Source organism: Octopus bimaculoides, chromosome 11, assembly GCF_046866305.1.
Source record: "Octopus bimaculoides isolate indiv1 chromosome 11, ASM4686630v1, whole genome shotgun sequence".
In the NCBI taxonomy this organism is placed as follows: Eukaryota; Metazoa; Mollusca; class Cephalopoda; order Octopoda; family Octopodidae; genus Octopus; species Octopus bimaculoides.
In genome coordinates, this window is record NC_142938.1 from 964,424 (window position 1) to 985,062 (window position 20,639).

The following is a 20,639-nucleotide window of genomic DNA, read 5'->3' on the forward strand; positions in this document are numbered from 1 at the left end:
ATCAGCTGAACTGTTAACAACAAACAAGATGAGGACAAATATCCATCAAATGCAAATAATGTAAATAATTCCTCATCTCTTAAATATAGAACTATGATTACCTTGTTTCTGAAAACAGACAAAGCCGACAATCTCTTGGATTTCATCATTTGGAAAGGCTGACGATTCTTCCTGGAACAGAGACAAGACTATATATGGTCAGATGTTGTTTGAGGTCCAATTAGGACAGCTGTACCCTACATAAGAGATACAGAATACAACTTAAAACCCTTCAAAGAAGTTTATGAAACACAGGACAATATGACCAACAAGGAAATTCTATTGTGTGAGAAAAACGGACTGGAATTGAAAATATGGTAAGCAAAGTAGAGCTGAGATGAGTTGGGTAGAGTGTACAGAGGCCCCACAGCTACCTTAGGGTAGTTGTTGAACATGTGTAAACAAGTATCAGAAATACTAGGGTCCACATACTTTTCAGGCTTAGTTACTCCATTTCTGGAACCCTCTTTGTCTACAGGTATGCGGAAGGTGTAGGTGAGGATATGTGAGAGAACAGCAGTAAAACTACTGAAGCACGTGTGTGGAAAAGTGTCACACCCTAGCAGTTGAGGGAACCTGTGGAAGAGGTAGACCCAGGAAGACCTGGGATGAGGTGGTGAAGCACGACCTTTGAACGTTGGGCCTCACCGAGGCAATGACTTGCGACCGAGACCTTTGGAAATATGCTGTGCTTGAGAAGACCCAGCAAGCCAAGTGAGACCATAGCCTATGCCAGTGGGTGTAACCAGCCCACTTATGAATACCCCTCATTCATTGGACAATAAACTTTGCTTGAGAAGGTGCCACGCAGTGGGACTGAACCTGGAACCAAGAGGTTGATAAACAAGCTACTTACCACAGAGCCACTCCTGTGCCTATATATGTGTATGTATGTTCTTGTGTGCTTGAATATACAATTACATATTTACATGGGTGTTGGTTTGCGTGTGAATATATATATATATATATATATATATATATATATATATATATATATATATATATACACACACACACACAGAAGCCTACATACATGTAGGTTTGTAGATATTTATGAGTATTTTAGTGTGTGTGGATGAGCCAATGTCAGGACATGTGTAATCCATTGTTGACTACGGAAGATAATGTGGAAACGTGTTGGAATCTACTTGTGACTCATTTTCGTGAATAGATACCAAAAGTGGAATTTGCACCTGAAAATTTAAGACATACGTGAACCGGGAAGAAATGACAACAAAAAGAGTTAATTTAAAGAACATGTGAAACTGAAAATAAAGAAATATTGGTTCTGGGAGAAAATGACAAATTCTTGGAACAGTCTGTAGGAGTGGAGCAAACTTTAATGAAGGATTGTGAAAGAGTTGGACCAGTATTCAACCATTTAGAAGTGAAAATACGTAGTTACCGTGACCACCAACAAAGACTAAATGAGGAATGATTGCTAATAGAAACCGAAGACTGGACAACTACCAGGTGTTGTGTGTGTGTTATTCTGTAAATTTAACTTTTACAATATTCATAAAAAAATTGCTATGCTTTATGAATTCGTCATAAAATAAAACGGAGTTTACTTAACCGGAAATAACACATTTAAGAACTGGTGTTATTTGAAATTCTTATAGCTGCAAAAATATTGTTTTAAGACATTTCTTTGTTTAAAATATTTACTGTTTTAGCTTTATTACTTATTAATTGCTATTATTAATTCATTTATAAAAATGTAAACACACATTATAGTGAGGGGTCGCTAAAAGTAAATACGACACAAATACTGACCTAATGATTTCACCATTTCGCCCCACCAAAAGAAAGATTTGTGGTTTTAAATTTGTGTTAGAAATTGTGATTATTGTTAACAACAAGTAGAAGAAATGCTAAGAATTTATAAAATATCCAACAAATTTCCGATTCACAGAAGAAAACAAAACAAACATGGCTTGAATGAAAGAAGGAAACATACAGAAGTACTTTAAATGACTAATATACGAGATTAGGTGGGGAAATAAAGATTATAGAAGGAATAATAGGAATAATATTATATTATAATGTAGTAAAATGTCAGCGGGTTAATTCTGAACGTTCATTACAGTTAATTATGATTAAATAATGGTTTAAAAAAAAACAAATGGGGAAACTTACAAATGAAACAAAACATCCACGTGAAGAAATTGACATGAAATAACGGTTTATTACCTCCCTTATTTACTACCTCGAAATAACGCGCGGAAATTTAATTACGAAACAAATTCAAAATAAAGACCCCCCCCCCCCAATTGTTTTGAATTCCAGCACAAAAGATTTCGGTCAAACTCCAGTGTTTGACCCGAGCAAAAACAAAAAAAAAACAAAAAAGGTGTAAAATAACATGTAGTAAACGAATAGGAAAAAAAAAATGCGCGCAGGTAAACGGGGGCGGGGGAGATGACTCGGAAAATTCCCTTCGGGAATGTTCCGAGTCCTCTCACCACTTCCCGTTCGTCGACGAAAGTTTTTTTTTTCTTTATATTCGTTTACTACACATTATTTTACACCTAGTACAGTATTTTTTTTTTTCAGTTTTTATGACGGGGTTGGTAGGGTGCAGACTCGGGTAATTCACACGATCCAGTAACCCCACTTCGACACCCGGTCACAAAAACGATAAAAAAAAAATAGAACAATAGATGTAAAACAATATGTAGTAAATGAATATGAAATAAAAATGCGCGCTGGTGAACGGGGGTGTGGTTGGGGAAGAGGACTCGGAAAATTCACTTGCCCAAGGTGCCATGCAGTGGGACTTAACCCGGAACCGTGTGGTTGGGAAGAGTATCCATTTTCTTTAGGGAAAAAATCGGATCGTGTGAATTGTCCAGGTCCTCCCGTCCCCCTTCGCCAGCGCGCATTTTTTTTTTTCATATTCGTTTACTACGTGTTGTTTTACATCTGTTGCACTTTTTTTTTTGCTCGGGTCAAACACTGGAGTTTGACCAAGATTGCTAGTTTCATTTAATGGACTGCGGCCATACTTGGACACTGCCATCGAGTGTTTCATCCAATTGTCTCCTGCGTTTTTTTAGTTGAAATCTGGTACTTATCCTGTCGTTGTCTTTTGTCCCCCTCAGAGCGGTGTGGGTTTGGTAACGTCTACTTAACATAGCGGTTATATATATATATTTCGGTGCGAATGGCTTTTTTTATATGTCTATGTGTGTGTGTGGGGGGGGTGTAATGGTTAGAGCGTCCGGCTCACGATCATGAGGTAGTGAGTTCGATTCCCAGACCAGGCAGTGTGTTGTGTTTTTGAGCAATCTACTTGATTTCACGTTACTCCAGTTCACTCAGCTGTAGGAATGAGTTGTGACGTTACTGGTGCCAAGCTGTATCGGCCCCTTTGCCTTTCCCTTGGAAAACATCAGAGGTGTTGAGAGAGGGGGTCTGACTTGCATGGGCGATTGCAGGTCTTCCACAAACAACCTTGTCCCTGGACTTGTGCCTCGGAGGGTAACTTTCTAGGCACAATCCCATGGTCATTCATGATCGAAGGGGCTCTTTTTGACACACACACACACATTGGGTCATCCCATAAATAATGCAGTTTTTTTTTATACTTCTTTATTTTTCAAAATTAACCTAAACAAAGATCTTTTTTAATCTAAAATATACCCACCTTCGTTTTCTACAATGTTCTTCCATCCGTTTGGTAGACTTGCAAGGCCCCTCTTCCAAAATTCATGATGAAAAATACTCCTCCACTACTGTTCTGACCTCGTCTACAGAATTCATATTTTTTCCGTCCAAATGATTTTGAAGACTGCGGAATAAATGGTAATCAGATGGAGCAAATACCTGCGAATATGATGGGTGGGGCATCGTTTCTCATTCAAACTGCTCCAGCCTTGGAAGTGTCATCCTCACTGTATGTGGCTGAGCATTGAAACCATTCGTCCTGAAACCGAAGACGGTCATTTTCCTTCTAGCGCTGACTTAAGGCCGCTCAAGCTGCTCACAGTAGATCTCCTTTGTTATCACTTGGTTTGGATTCGAAAATTTAAAGTGGACTAAACCTTTTATATCCCACCAAACAGATAACAATACCTTACATGGGTGAAGACCTTCTTTAGCCTGGGGTGCCAGTGTTTCCCCTTTCTCTGCCCACTGTCTTCTGTGCTTGATATTTTTATAGAGAACCCATTTCTCGTCACCAGTCACTATTCAGTTCAAAAAAGGTTCATTCATGAGAAATGACAGCAAAGAAGAGAGCACACGTTCACTCTATGCGCATGACTAGAATCAGAAAGTTTGGGAGGAACCCATTGACCCAATTTACTGACTTTTCTGATGGCATGTAGGTGTCGATAAATGGTTGAACGACCAAATCAAAGCTTCTTTGCTAATTCCTCAACAGCTACTTTGGGATTTTGTTCCACCAGAGTTTGCAGGACGTCCGCGTCGAGCTCTATAGATCTTCCAGAAGGAGGATCGTCTTCTAGGCTATACTTTCCAGCTCGGAATTTCTGGTACCATCGTTGACACTGGCTTACGCTTATAGTCCGATCTCCATATACTGCATTAATATTCCTCGCAGTTTCCGTTGCATTGTTGCCTTTATTGAACTCATAAAGCAAAATATGCCGAATATGCTCCTTTGTCACTTCCATTGAGGCTTTGAAAAAAAAGTGTTAAAATCGAACTTCACCCTTCAAAACTTGCACTAAGAATAAGTATAAGGTAAAATTACTAACAGCTTTTATAACAAGTTGATGCAGATAGTTTATCCCGTTCCCCTCCGACTTTTAGTTCATGCAATTGAAAAAAACCTGACCCAATATGTATTCAGTAAATCATAACTCTGAGAGAGAAGCACATTCTAAATTATAGAGCAGTAGAATCATCATCATCATCGTCGTCGACGTTTAACGCCCGCTTTCCATGCTGGCATGGGTTGGACGGTTTCACTGAGGACTGGCGAACCAGATGGCTGCACCAGGCTCCAATCTGATCTGGCAAAGTTTCTACAGCTGGATGCCCTTCCTAATGCCAACCACTCCGAGAGTGTAGTGGGTGCTTTTACGTGCCACCAGCACGAGGGCCAGTCAGGCAGTACTGGCAACGACCGCTCTGAAAAGGTGTTTTTTACATTCCACCTGCACAAGAGCCAGTCCGGCGGCACTGGCAACGACCACGCTCGAGTGTTGCTTTTCACGTGCTACTGGCACAAGTGCCACTCAGTGGCCCTGGCAACGATCACGCTGAATGGTGCTTTTAACGTGCCACTGGCACGAGTGCGAATCGGGCGGTACTGTCATCGGCCATGTCAGTGATTTTGATTTCACTTGCCTCAATAGGTTTTCGCAAGCATAGTTTATTGTCCAATGAATGAAGGGTACTCATAAGTGGACTGGTTATTCACCACTAGCATAGGCCATGGTCCGATATAGATATGGCCAGCCTATGAGGTTACCCTGGGCCAGCGTTATGTCCATAAAGCGCTTTACAGCGTTTCTTCAGACCCCAAAACCTGTTGACCTAGGACTTCTCTGAAGAAACGCTGTAAGGCCAAGTGCTTTATGGATTGAAACCAAGAGTAACTTCAGAAACTGGCCTTATCTATCTATCTATCTATCTATCGATCTATCTTCAGTACGGTATTATGCCAAATCATTGCAGTCTTTTGTGAGTCTAAATATCTTGAGATCAGACTTCCCTATTTGGTCCCATGTCTTCTAGCTCCCTCTCTACCATAGGCTATATCTATTATGAGTGTCCTTCACTTCTTTATCCATCAGCTCTCCTCTATACATATCACTCGCCCATGCCATTGCAGTTTTCTCTCTTACACATTTACATCGGATTCCTTTCGTTCAACTCTTCTCGCATTTAACAAATATGCAGCTATGCACCACTGTCCTTTCAGTATGAGTGAGAGTAAGGACACCGTTATCAATCCCTGTAAACTTCTTCCTCGATTCTTCTAAGCACCCTGCTAAGTCATCTGAATCAACACACACTTTTGATTCTCTGATCAAAGAACATGTCCAAACCCCTTTTTCCATTGCTATGTCTACTCAACATCTAATTTCTCTTCTTGCTTTTTGGTATTATACTTTGTAGAACACTTGTTGACTTTTTTAAGACAGTTTCGAAACAGTCTTAGAAAGATTGTTACAAAATATCCTCTTTCACGTCTACTTTACTGCAAAACACCTGTCACGCAATGGTAATGACATAACGGAATGCAATTGTAACTGTATGATCTCTTGTAACTGCTCACTTCATGGAAAATACTTTACTAGTTCAGTCCTTTATTACACTGTGTCAAGTTGGAGTTGTGTGATGGTTTGCGCTTGACAAAGATTGTCCTTGCCTTTATGGCAAATGTAACGAAATAAAGATTGTACTTAAGTTAACAACAAGTACATTTAAGGTGAGATATTACTAATAGACATTCATTAGCCAACCCAAGGTATTTTTGATTGGCTTGAACTTTGGAAATATATTTAGGAATTGTACATTTTTATTTTTGTACCAGCTTACATTATGATGATAAGTGAAATAATCTGACTTATCTTTGCTTTAGCAAAAATAAAAAAAAGTTTTAATATTATTACAGAGCTTAAATTCAAGAAATGATATTCTTTATAACTGTTTGCATAAAATGAAAGACTGGTGTGCCATAGAAACATTTTAAAGAGAAATTTCTGACATCATTATAATTTTTCCATTTTTTTTTCAGCTCTCTGTCTATCTTTCGCTCCCCTCTCTCTCTGTCTGTCTGTCTGTCTCTCTCGTGCTCTCTGTCAAGTTGCAAGTTGTTTATGATGTATACCTTAATGAATAGAGAGCGATCTGTAACCATGTTTTCAAAGTTAATATTTTTTTTCACTTCATTAATTTCTTCCTTTAACATTGTAGAATGTTTTCGTATTTTGAATGCTAATGATATTCTATGAATGACCTAAATTATTGCCATTTAATTGGATTATATTGCTATTTATTTTATTTTTATCTTTTTTCTTTATCTTATTTTATCTTTGCATACTGCTGCAGCTATTTTGATTTCATTTCATCGTTACACAGGTGACCATTGATATGGTTCCTGTTTGTTTTTGTCGTCTCAAAATTCTTATTCTAGGTTTCCTCTTTCATTTCTTTCCAACACACTTTTCCTTCATATTGCTGTTGCTCATGCTTTGCTGTCCCTTGCTCCAACCATGACCCTCACATCTTTTACAAATCATATAGGACAACATTATGCAACATATCTTTTTCCTTCCTTATGATGAGGTGTGATTTAGGAGAAATTTGGTTAATTGCTCTTAGCACTTTATTTTTTAATTATGCAACTAACAGTTTCTGCCAGGTTTTAATTTCATGTTTTTCATTCCAAAGGATCTCAAATTTAAACGTCTATGGCCTGTTCATCACATGCTGGAGGGAGTAGTCGTTACCATAAACCCTGGGCTTGATTGGTACATAATTTTGCTGACCTTAAAGGAATAAAGGCAAATTTGTCCTCTTGAACTTGAGCTGAAATGAGAGCATTTTTTTCTAACACTAATAATTCTGACAGTCCAAAGGCATAATAATAATAATAATAATAATAATATCGACCCTGAAAGGATGAAAGGAAAAGTCGACTGTCAAGGTCAACTTTGCCTTTCATCTTTCTCTTAAAATTTCGGGCCTTTTGCCGAGAGTAGAAAATAATAATAATAATAATAATAATAACAAGTTTTTAGTACTGCAGTTTTTGAAGGCACATGGTACTTATTTTCTGATCCCTGACAAAAAGCAAAGTTGACCTCGGCAGGATCTGAACTCAGAACATAATGATGGATGAAACACAGTAAGCATTTTGTCTAATACGCTAACGATTCTGCCAACCCAGCAGTTAAAACTTTATATCCAGACATTGTTTCAATCCACTGTTTCAATCTCATCACTGCAGAATCAGCACTCTGGGGTCAACTCTGTTTTCCATCTCATTAGATTAGTAGTTCCGGATCAATAAACTTTGATCTTGAACTCAACAGCAATTTTTTTCTTCTCATTATAACAGAATGAAACTTCTTACACGTCTTGTGATTTTCAACGAGTTTTAGCATCCATTCATTAGATGTTTTAAGATATTCAGTCAGTCCATTAGTGATGGTGTTGTAAGAGAGTTCAAATTGGATCAAGCCTCGATCTCCCTGCGCTCTGGGATGATAAAAATGATCTGCATCAGCCTTTGCAAGGTGCATCTTATTGCAAGTCAGCAGTTTGTGTATTTTCCTGTCAATTTTCTTTTGATTCATACTTGACTCATTACTTTATTTTATTGACTCCAGGGCAGATGAAAGGTAAAGTTGATCTCAACTTGAACCGCAACTAAATCCTGCAAATCATTCTGTTCAATGCTGGAATGATTTTGACAACTGATGACAAATACAGACCTAGACCTTATTGAATGGAAGAGTGTGTGTGTGTGTGGGGGGGGACAATTGATTATATCGCCCCCCCCCCCGCCCTGCCGATCAGCATTTACCATCTTTGTCCCTCTCTTAATAGTCTTGTGTTGGGAATAACCACAGGCTTTAAATCTGAATGCCTGAGTTAACCTCAGTATGATTTGAACTTAAAAACTTGAGGACATACAACGACATGCCAAGATACATTTAGCCTGATGCTGTTTCCGTTTCTGCTGTTTACCATTCTTAATAAAACACCACATTTAGTCTGATGCTCAACTGATTCCACTATTTGCCATTCTGCACACAACATTAGTTGAAGAGCAAAGCATGTCAGTCAATTCTACCATCCTCAGTTAATGACTGGTACATTTTCTTTTTAAAGACCTTCAAAGTATGAGAAAGAGAGAACACTCACACTCAAAATAACAACAACAGCAACAACAAGTAGTAATAGTAACAATATTAATAATGATAATAATAATAATAATAATAATAATAATAATAGTAATAATGATAATAATAATAATAATAATTGATTTCTTTTGGATTAGGCACAAGACCAATGTTCTAGGGTTAGAGGTACAGTTAACTGGCTCAACCTCAGTTTATAACTGTTATTTTATATTATCAAAAAATAAAAAGGACAAAACAAAGAAAGTGATGAAAAAAAACCCCATGTTTTGCAGGCGTCAAAGAATGAGAAAGAACAAGCAAAGAACAAAAATAAGGAGGAGGAGGAGGAGGAGTTTGACAAAAAGTGACACTGTTCTGTGTTTGATGTCTGGCTTTTCTCAATTTGTTCATAATTTTAGTTTCTACTTTTATCATTTATATTTGTTGTGCTTCTTGTTTACAATTGTTTATGCTTTGATAACATTTCTGTTTGTGTTCAGAGATTTGTATAAAACCTCTGCAGATCTACATTGATTTGCATTCGCAAATTTACATATTATTTACATATTACAGTGGGTTTTTTGTTTACATATCTATGCTGTTTTATGTTTTCAGAAGGTTTCTGATATTGTTTATAGATTTCTAATATAGAAAGCTTATGGCTTTCTAAATAATTTATATTTATCTCTTAACAAACAATTTATTTCTTCAGATATTCTCTGCTAACAATTTCCTTTCTCACATTACGTTTCCTTACTTCTAGCGTTTACCGTTTTTCTTTTTTCTTTTTGTTTGGTTTATTTCAGTCTCAATAGTAATTCTTCTGTTGAGTTTATTCTCATTCCCTGTTCTCACATTTGTATTTACAACAGTGGTTCCCAACCAGGGGCCCATATGACCATTAGGGGGCCATATAAGATTTTTGGTTCAAAGAGCTTATAGTTGGAAAATACACCAAATACTTCAACAATTTTTCTAAAAAATATTTTTCCTGATAATATTTAACGATAAAAAATATAACAGGACTTTTAAAACATTGAATGGCTGACTATGAAGGGAGTAGGAATTAAAGGGGTCGTTAACTGGTAAGAATTTGGTTGAGAACCAATGTTTTGCAATTTAGCATTGGTGACATTTTTGTTTACATTATGCTAAAGTTATATAATGTGTCTTGAATGGCACAACAATACAGAGTGGACTATAACCCCAGGAACATACATTTACCCACGTGCTTCTGTAGATCATATCAGACTATGAATAATTAAATTATAGACCACTTTGCATTGTTTTGCCATTCAAGACACATTATTTTTCACAAACAGTATACAATGCTTCCAGTCAACTACAATACTCTTCTACATTGTTTATATTTATAAAAGTACTTCTTTTGTCTATATTTAAGCAGCTTCTTATCAATATTTCCCACCCAGGGGCTTCATTTTCAGGGTGTTTTCCTTAACATACTTTATATCTAAGCTTTTTTGTGTGTTTTATGTTAATAATATTTACTTATGTTGTAGGGTCAACACCAGATTTTGGTATTAGTTTCTAAACTTGCCATCATTCTTCCCAAATAAGTGGCACCGGTGTTTCACTGGTGAACTTCCATCCATTTCTCTTTGTCTTTTTTATTTCTGTTGTTGTTTTTTTGTTTATGTACAATTGTTTTGTTGTTTATGTTTGTTGTGTTTATGTTGTTTTAATTTGTAGAATTTCTTTATTAATTTCCCTAAGACGCTCATAACTGTTTTTATCTATTTATTTATGCACGAAGGGAACAGGGGCTATGACTACTACAACTAGTTCTTTTCTTCTTAGGTTTTTGGTATTGTTTATTCTTTCTTTCACCATTTTGTTGTTGTTGTTATGGTTATGACTGTCGTTAATGTAATTTACTGATTGGGAAGATGACAATGATGATGACGACGGCGACGATGTTAATGGTGATGATGATGATGTTGATGATGTGTTTTCTCAATCCTGGTTGCTTTTTTTTTCTTTCTTTCTTTTTTTGTTTTGTGTGATGAAATATAATCCAAACTAAGAGAAGGAAATCAGGTGACTTGGAGTGAATGCACCGAGAGCAATGCTTAATGTGTAGATGTGAGTGTGTCTGTATGAGAGATTGATAAATAAGTATGTATGTATGTGTGTGTGTGTGTGTGTGTGTGTGTGTGTATAGGTGGGTACAGGTGTCTATAAATCTATTCCAAAATGAAAAATAGTGAAAGAAACACAAAGAGTTCATAGTGAATATTCTTCTTTCTCTTCATCTTCTACTTTTACTAGTTGTTCTTCATCTTCTTCTTGTTCTTCTTCTGTGCCTGCCCAACAAGATAACCGACTGCAAAAGAATAAAAAACACCGTTTGAGAAACAGACTAACACTATAATTGCATGACTTGTAAATTTACCAAATATCAAAATAACCTGAATATTATTCATGACAACAGCAACAACAACACTGATGACAACAACAAGAACAACAACAGTAATAAGGAGTTTTGATTTAGGCTCATCAAGCTCACACCGTCATCATCATGGGTGGGGTGGCAGCAGTCTTGGCTGGTTTTAATGCTAAAGGGTTAAATTGGTCACCCTGCTTCAAATTTTAAAACGTTGACCTTCAACACAAGACGGAGCAGAAGAAATGGCAGTGAAAAGCCAGCATCATTCACTTTCAATTGTCTGCATTTCAAGTTCAAATGTTGATATGGCTAACTTTACCTTTTATACCACAGGGATTAGAGAAATAAATACCAGTTATGTATTGGGCTCAATTCAAATGATAATAGTCTACAAACCCACCAACCTCTTTGTAATAATTATTAAGCTTTACATCTACAGGAATGGTAAATTCTTTGACCAAATCTTTCACAAGTTTTAGATTCAGATCGCTGTGTGTTAGTTTCAAATTCCACAAGGCTTGATGTTGTCTTTCATACATCATGTACTGAGAAAACATCAGTAATATATTGGGGGTGGATTCTTTAAGATTTCACACACACACACACACACACACGCACGCACACACACGCACACACACGCACACACACACACACATTCACATAAATGTGGCCAGTAATATTCTGGTGTACAGTCTGTCAACAATATATCAACCATGTCTGGTCTTTGTGCTTGACAAATTAGTACAAGCTAGAATAGCAACAGTCAAATATGGCACAGAATCAATACCTAATAATCAATACATGATAATCAATAGAGGATATAGCTGCTGTGTCATTTCAAATGTAGAACAGAGTGACTGAGTGAATTTTAATGATAACAATTCTATTTTGAATTTTAGATAATTTGGCAGAAAATCGACTGTGTGGACAGGCAAGGGAATATGGGGTGGGGACAGACATGAGGAGGAGACCCCCTTCAGTCGTGACTGACCATGGGATTGCACCTAGAAAGTTAGCCTCTGAGGCACAAGTCCGGGCAAGGTTGTTTGTGGAAGACCAGCAGTCGCCCATGCATACCAGCCTCCCCTCTCCACACCACTGATGTTATCCAATGGAAAAGCAAAGGGGCCGATACAGCTTGGCACCAGTGACGTCACAACTCATTTCTACAGCTGAGTGAACTGGAGCAATGTGGAATAAAGTGTCTTGCTCAAGAACACAACACGCAGCCCAGTCTGGGAATTGAACTCACAACCTCACGATTGTAAGTTCGACGCTCTAACCACTCAGCCTTTCAATCATGGTTCATTGTATTGTCAAAGGTGACAAACAGACAGACAACAGTTCTCTTCGTTTAGTCTCAGTTCAGCTTGGATCCAGTAGACCTCCCCTCATCAAAAATTTTCCACCTTTCACCAGGATTACTCTATTCAATATGTCCTTCCGTCTTTTAAGGCAGTAATGTTTGTTCTGGGTGAGATTTGACTGTTATTTCTAGCAAGTCGAGTGACCACATAGAGGCTTCCATCTTGCCCTGGGACAAATGGCCAGCCTCAGACTTCCATTGTAATTCCATTCCCATCAAGGATGTATTATAGGGATCTTGGGCAACACAAATGCTCAAAGATACATGGCTTCATTGAGCCCAGAAGAATGACAGGTAAAATAAGTTCTGTCAGGGTTTGAAATTAGATTCTCAAGTACCACAGAATTTACAAAGATTTCGAAGAAATTTTATTAAAAGACCATCTTTCTCATTAAAATGGTTGATGAATTATTTAGACATTATTGGAACCAGAGAAAACTTAGAAAATTGGTTTCCCAAGAATTGGCCAGGATTCATTGTTGAACAAGTCTCCAGTCAATCTGCTACTCTTTGTCTGAAATGTCAAACTCTTTGACATTTCTAACATCATTCCATTAATATTTATCACTTGTCTCACCTTATCAAATGTCCCCAGCTTCCATTCTGTTTCATATAACATTTATACTGCTACTGTTACTACTACTACTACTACTGCTGCTGCTGCTGCTGTTACTACCACCATCACCATAGGCTTCTCTCATGAATGTTTGGTCAGCCCAGGGTTATGGAAGACATTTGCATAAGGTGATCTACAGAAAGACTGAACCTGGCATCTTATAGTTGTGAAGCAAAGTTCTCTTAACCACACAGCTATGCCTGCACCTATATATATATACATATATATATATATATATATATATATATATATATATATAAGTACAGCAATGAATTCTGGGTAGAGGTAGGGGTCCACCAAGGTTCCGTCCTCAGCCCCCTCTTATTTATCATAGTCCTCCAGGCAATCACAGAGGAGTTCAAGACAGGTTGCCCCTGGGAGCTTCTCTATGCTGATGACCTTGCCCTAATTGCGGAGTCACTATCAGAACTAGAGGAGAAGTTTCAGGTGTGGAAGCAAGGTCTAGAATTGAAGGGCCTTAGAGTCAACCTAGCTAAAACCAAAATCCTAATAAGTAGGAAGGTAGATAAAACACAAACCCCTTCAGGTAGATGGCCCTGCTCAGTATGTAGAAAAGGAGTAGGTAGTAACTCTATAAGATGTACCCGGTGCAAGCTATGGACACATAAGAGGTGCAGCAACATCAAAGGCAGGTTAACTAGCAATTTAGTTTTTGTTTGTGGCAGATGTTCAGGTGCAATAAAGACTGTAAACAAACAGGAAACAACTTCTATCTTATTCCAGGGTGAAAAACTAGAGGTAGTCGATAGCTTCCGCTATCTGGGCGACCAAGTTAGTAGTGGGGGTGGGTGCGCTGAAAGTGTAGCTGCTAGAATAAGAATAGCCTGGGCAAAGTTTAGAGAGCTCTTACCCCTGCTGGCGACAAAGGGACTCTCACTCAGAGTAAAAGGCAGACTGTATGACGCATGCGTACGAACAGCCATGCTACATGGCAGTGAAACATGGGCTGTAACTGCTGAGGACATACGTAGGCTCGCAAGGAATGAAGCCAGTATGCTCCGTTGGATGTGTAATGTCAATGTGAATACCCGTCAGAGTGTAAGTATCTTGAGAGAAAAGCTGAACATTAGAAGCATCAGTTGTGGTGTGCAAGAGAGACGATTGCGCTGGTATGGACATGTGGTGAGAATGGATGAGGATAGCTGCGTGAAAAAGTGCTACACCCTAACAGTTGAGGGAACCCGTGGAAGAGGTAGGCCCAGGAAGACCTGGGCTGAGGTGGTGAGGCAAGACCTTCGTACATTGGGCCTCACCGAGGCGATGACTACTGACCGAGACCCTTGGAAATGTGCTGTGCGTGAGAAGACCCGGCAAGCCAAGTAAGATCGTTGCCAGTGCCCCTGGACTGGTTCTTGTGCGGGTGGCACATGAGATGCACCATTTTGAGCGTGGCCGTTGCCAGTACCGCCTGACTGGCTCCCGTAGGATTTTCGAGCGAGATCGTTGCCAGTGCCCCTGGACTGGCTTGTGCGGGTGGCACATAAAAGACACCATTTCGAGCGTGGCCGTTTTCGTGCGGGTGACACGTAAAAGCACCCACTACACTCTCGGAGTGGTTGGCGTTAGGAAGGGCATCCAGCTGTAGAAACTCTGCCAAATTAGATTGGAGCCTGGTGTTGCCATCCGGTTTCACCAGTCCTCAGTCAAATCGTCCAACCCATGCTAGCATGGAAGGCGGACGTTAAACGATGATGATGATGATATATATATATATATATATATAAAACTTACTTGGGAAAGGATGTATGGCGTTCGATCATATTATAATATATAAACATATGCATATATCCATACATATATGTACATACCTACATCTATATGTATACATTCATGCGTATATGGGTACAGGACATCACAAGAAAAACGTTAAACACAATGAGAAACGAAAACAGAAAACGAACTTTTTTTCGAACAACGAAAAAAAACAAACAGAGAAACAAGACATGCAACATAAAGAGTATAGCCCTTCGTCCGTTGTCCCTGTTCCATCTACTCCTAGGTTTCGAAGGCAAGGAAAATACGCGACTTTGTCCTGCTTGGCATTCACACCGGAAGCTCCAAAATGAACATCTCAGAGTGTTTGGGTTTCCAATGTGAGGACAGTGCAGAGGATTCAGAAAGAGTCGGATGAAAGAGTAGGTGATTATGAAGGTACGGCAGCTCGGAAAACTCTGATCATTCTGGTAAGAAAAGAACTCCTGAATTTATTGGTGAGACCCAGGCCATGATTGACAACAATCCCTCCAAGTCAATCAGGGACATGGTAGTGTCTGAGTTTCTTATCCGGCAGGTAGTACATAAAGACATTCAGTATTCCTCATACAAGATGAGAAAGGGCCAATTCTTATCCTAAGCCTTCAAGAACAAGGGGCAAAAACCGTGCTACGAAGCTTTTGAACAAACTCAAGCATCCTCTCCAACCGAACTTGCTTTAGTTTTTCTCAGATGAGAAAAATTTCTGTCAAGATCAGATGGTGAACACACAGAACAACTGTTGGCTTGCCCTGTCCTCAAACCATGTACTGAGAGCGATAAAAATCAAACATCCAGTCAGCAGCATGGTGTTCGGAGTGGTCAGTAGTAATGGCGATGTTATGCCTCCATTCATCTTCCCACACGGCCTCAGACTCAACACGGAGGCCTACATCAAGTGCTGCCCTTGGTCAAGAGGGTGGCTGCTGAAACACCCTATGTTTGGCAACAGGATTCTGTGCCATGCCATCATCATCATCATCCTTAAACATCTGTACTCCATGCTGGCATGGGTTGGATAGTTTGGACCAGCACTGGCAAGCAGAAGAGCTGCTGCAAGGATGGTTGTGTTTGTCTACACATACAAATTTATTCCCCCATACGGTGACGATGACGATGTTGTAGCCGTTCTTTATCAACTGTGGTTATTCTTGGTTTGAAAGTGTAGACACATGTGTTTCTGCTCAATATAAGATGCAGTGTTGTATTTAATATCATTAATGCCGAGATAAGATTACAGTTTAGGAACAGAGCCACAGATCTACAGGAATATCAACAATGGCCAAGTGGTCCTGCTCGTAAAATTAACCAGCTGAAGACAGCTATATATAAAAAAACAAAAACAAAATACAAAGAAGTCAATTGAATAGCCAAGTACCACCGCCACCGCCACCACCACCACCACCACCACCACCACCACCACCACCACCATCATCATCATAATCTCCATCAACATCATTATCACAACTGTTCAGTCTTTAAACAGTTTTTAATAGCTCAGACAGGCTGACACTTTCTTGATATAATGTCTAACTAAAATTGGATCCGGAGAAGACGGCCGCCCGCTGCTGCTGCTGCTGCTGCCGTTCCATTAAATGATGCTGCCGTGTGATGAGATATTTGGTTTCTCTTCTTCTTCTCTAATAACTTAAGTCCCTAATTAAATGGCAGATTTACTCATGTTGCTAAACTATATCAGTTACAGCTGGTGTTGCTGCTGCTGCTACTACTACTGCTACCAGTGCCAGTAGCATCAGCAGTATCATCATCATCATCATCATCATCATCAACAGCACCACCACCACCACCACCACTATCACTGCAATGGTTTACATACACATCACTATGGCAAAAATGTTGCTTACAGCAATCGTCATCTGAATGCAAGCAATTTCCATATACAGATGATATCGTTTGGTTATGTCGAGTCATCATTGTTATTATTATTATTATCATTATTATTATAGTAGCGAAAAATACCTTAGGAATGAGAACTCAGGTTCGAAGTTTCCCCAAGACACCTGATGAAGGCTGGAGGGTACATCAGCCGAAACGTTATGTTAACAACAAATAAGATGAGGACAAATATCTGTCAAATGTAAATAATGTATGTGTGTGTGTGGTTGTTTGAACGTTTACATTCTGTGTTTCACACTGAGCTACAAATGGCATTCATTGACGACATTCCCTGTGGTGGAGATGGTGGTGGTGGTGGTTACCCCAGTAACTACATCCTGCAATACAACAACTCAGAAAAAAAAAGAAATTAAAAAAAAAGCATGTCCATTGTTATTACACAACAACAAAAGAAAGAAAAGGAAACAAGAAAATAAGAACTCTTAAAGAGCTGCAAGTGCTACAAGAAAATGGTAGTGGCATATTTTTGGCAAGTACTTATTAAGTGAGTTATGTAAATATGTGCATTATTGTACGTTGGCCATTCAGATTACTGAAATGCCAAATTTTAATAGAATGATTTTCTGTAACAAGCATAAAAAAAAATAACCAATTAGCATGTTGAAAACAAACCAAAACTATCCCCCCCACTCCCACCCCACTCTTTCTCTCATCCTCAACAATCTCATTCTTGCAAAAAGAAAACAAAACCCCAAAATTGTAAAATATTTTCTTGCAATTGTGGCAGCCATTATGTAAATTTCTAACTCGTTGACAAGAGAGAGAGAGGGGGGGAGAGAGTGGAAGGTAGGATGATTCTGTAGAATTGTGGAGCATGCGCAGACCAAAGTAATCTGATGGTGCCAGCTTCTTTGGTAAATCAAAGCAAAAGAATGAATCCTTGTTCTTGGCTCAGCTCCAAGAAATGGTTTTGTTTCATTCAACACAATCCACTTGAAATGCTTTGATCAACTGAAGATTTGTGAAATGATGACATTAATTACAGAAATGGAATCGTAGACATGTTGTTGTTGTTGTTGTTAGTGGTGGTGTTATTTAGTTGCAGCTGAACAAAATTAAGATCAGAGATATTCCAACAGTGACCATCCCATCTTTTTCCAATATGTCGTGAACCCAAATACATACCTTTTTAAGAGAAACTTGGCTGTTATTTCTAGCATATCGTTTGACCATATGGACTCTCGTTGGGCTCTCTCTCTCTCTCTCTCTCTCTCTCTCTCTCTCTCTCTCTCTCTCTCTCTCTCTCTCTCTCTCTCTCTCTCTCTCTCTCTCTCTCTCTCTCTCTCTCTCTCTATATATATATATATATATATATATATATATATATATATATATATATATATATATATAACTGTCTTTTTCTATAGCTGTAGCTGTGTATATATATTTTTTAAACTATATGGTACACTGTATTCTTCCTGTTTTTATGTTTTCATTTTATTTTAAATATGATAAATTTCTTTGTACATCCTTCCCTGAAGATATTCTCACTTGTAGTAATTAATCAAATTAATTTAGTTAAATTAAATTAAATTCGGTTAATTTTTAAGCTGTAAATGATGAACTGAAACAATTGTAGGTCTGGTCTTGTCAATGTTAATAAATTCCCCACACAACCACAATGACGTTTCTAAATTGAAAAAGCTCTTCATTATTTCCGTTTAATGTACTGCTTTCCTTGCCAGGTTCTGTTTCTGTTGAATTTTCTCCTTGAAACATTTAGAAGTATATTTCGTGTGTGTGAATAAGTGTGAGTGAGTGTGAATGAGTGTTAGTCAACCATAGCCTTCCTAAATAAACATTCGCAAACAGAAATGTAGACCTTTATGTAATCTTTATTACTGTTCTCAACTGACAACGTCACTACCGCCACCACCAACGACGAGAACAACCAAGAGGGAACTTCCATGAAACTGCAGTCAAATCTTTCTTAAATAACATTCTACGACTTCTACAATGGAGACATTGGATTATGTAATCTTAGATGCACTATGTCTGAAAAGACAGGATGGCCAAAGTTGGAAAGCCTGTGAACACAGGTCTTATGGATCAAGGCACAACTGAGAGGAAGGACACACATGATGGTGAGGAAATCTTAGGGTAAAATATGGCAACCAGATCTTTGTCAATGTTAGATTTCCTGAAGACGACACTGAATGAAAGTAAATTGAAAAACCAAAATGTGAAAAAGAAACCACGAAATGTCTACTTAAGGGTGGGCAGCCAGAGATCTGGTTTTTGGCGGACAGTCTAGCTTTTAAAATACTCCGTCCTACGTCCGATCCGTGCTATGTTTCATTTGGACCAATCACAGAGAAGTAACATGGTAACCATCACAACCAATCCTCGTCTCATGTTACGAGGAAACAAGACAATTGTTATGAGACATTTGTAATTTACACCACCTAAAACGTATTTCTGTAAAATTTTATTTCTCAACCTTCTTCCAGTCATTAAATTGTGGCCATTCTTTCTTGGACAGCGTATTGAAGGCTAAATCGATCTCAGTACTTCGGATCTTTCAAAAAAAAAAAAAAAAAAAAAAACTAGTACTTATTGGTCTCCTCGTCCGAACTGTTACGTTGCAGGAATATGAATATAAATGAACCGACACCAGTTGTTAAGTCGTGAAAAGATACAAACATGAACACAAAGATACACACATACTCACGAAAACACATGCTTACATATGATTGACACTCCGTCGGTTACGACGACGAGGGTTCCAGTTGAATCGATCAACGGAACGGCCTGCTCATGAATCAACATGCAAGTATTCCACAGGCACGTGTACCCTTAATGTTGTTCTCAGGAAGATTCAGCCTGACACAGAATTTGACAAGGCTGACCCTTTGAATTACAGGTGCAACTCACTTTTGCCAGCTGAGTGAACTGGAGCAACGAGAAATAAAATGATTTACTGAAGGACACAACGCGCTGCCGGGAATCGAACCGACGGCCTTACAATCACGAGCCAGATACCCTCATCAACTAAACTACGCACCCTCACACACACACACACACACACACACACACACGATATGTGTATGTTTCCATCGACCAAATTCACTCTCAATGCATTGGTCAATCCAGGGTTATTATTAAACATAACTTTTAAGGGTTTATATATTCGTTTCGCTTTCTAGTTTTGCATTTTTCTTGATTGTTTTGGTTTCATTATTCCTCTCTCAGATCCATGGCATCTGCAACCAAAGATTGCCTGTTAGATTCGATTGAGAGAAGACAACGAGACTCCGCTAACTTTCACAGAAGCTTAGAGTTTAAGAAGATTTACTTCCGGAATCAACAATCTTCGATTTGCGTAGAAAAACAGCTCCATGACCTTGAGGAATATAATCAAAATAGAAACAATATATCGATCTTCTGTGCAGCAGCGAAATATTCTAACGTGAAATTGGGTCAGGTTTTGAATAGTTAAAATATAAAACTGAAAATACTAATAAAAAAAAGAGGCAACTGTGACGCTTGCATTGAACAGTCACAACTGTTCATGTTTTTTGGGACTCTCGAGACATCATTTCGTTGCAACATATAATTTCTGTCAGTAATTTGGGGTCTAAATGTAAAAAAAAAAATAAATAAAAAATCGATATTCTTTGCAACTCTAAAACAGAAACGATCCATTATTATTTGACAAATGCGAAAGAACCTCGTCATTTGGATGTGTATCTT

General features: G+C 38.4%; 1 protein-coding gene across 8 annotated transcripts in view; it reads right to left on the reverse strand.

The window, feature by feature from the left end:
• The window catches only part of LOC106882535 (ribosomal oxygenase 1), a 42,200-nt gene that overhangs the window by 12,824 nt on the left and 8,737 nt on the right, over nt 1-20,639 (reverse strand). For 2 of the 8 annotated variants that reach the window (XM_089359195.1, XM_089359193.1), the window contains exons 2-3: nt 3,689-11,211; nt 102-171 (exon numbers count right to left, since the gene is read on the reverse strand). In XM_089359195.1, coding sequence (XP_089215321.1) covers nt 102-171; nt 3,689-3,714 — 96 coding nt within the window. In that variant the 5' untranslated portion in view covers nt 3,715-11,211. Of the gene's footprint in view, nt 1-101; nt 189-895; nt 1,090-2,178; nt 2,329-3,047; nt 3,123-3,688; nt 11,212-20,639 lie in introns of those variants that run through there. The other 6 variants (XM_089359194.1, XM_089359196.1, XM_089359198.1 and 3 more) reach the window with 6 other exon arrangements.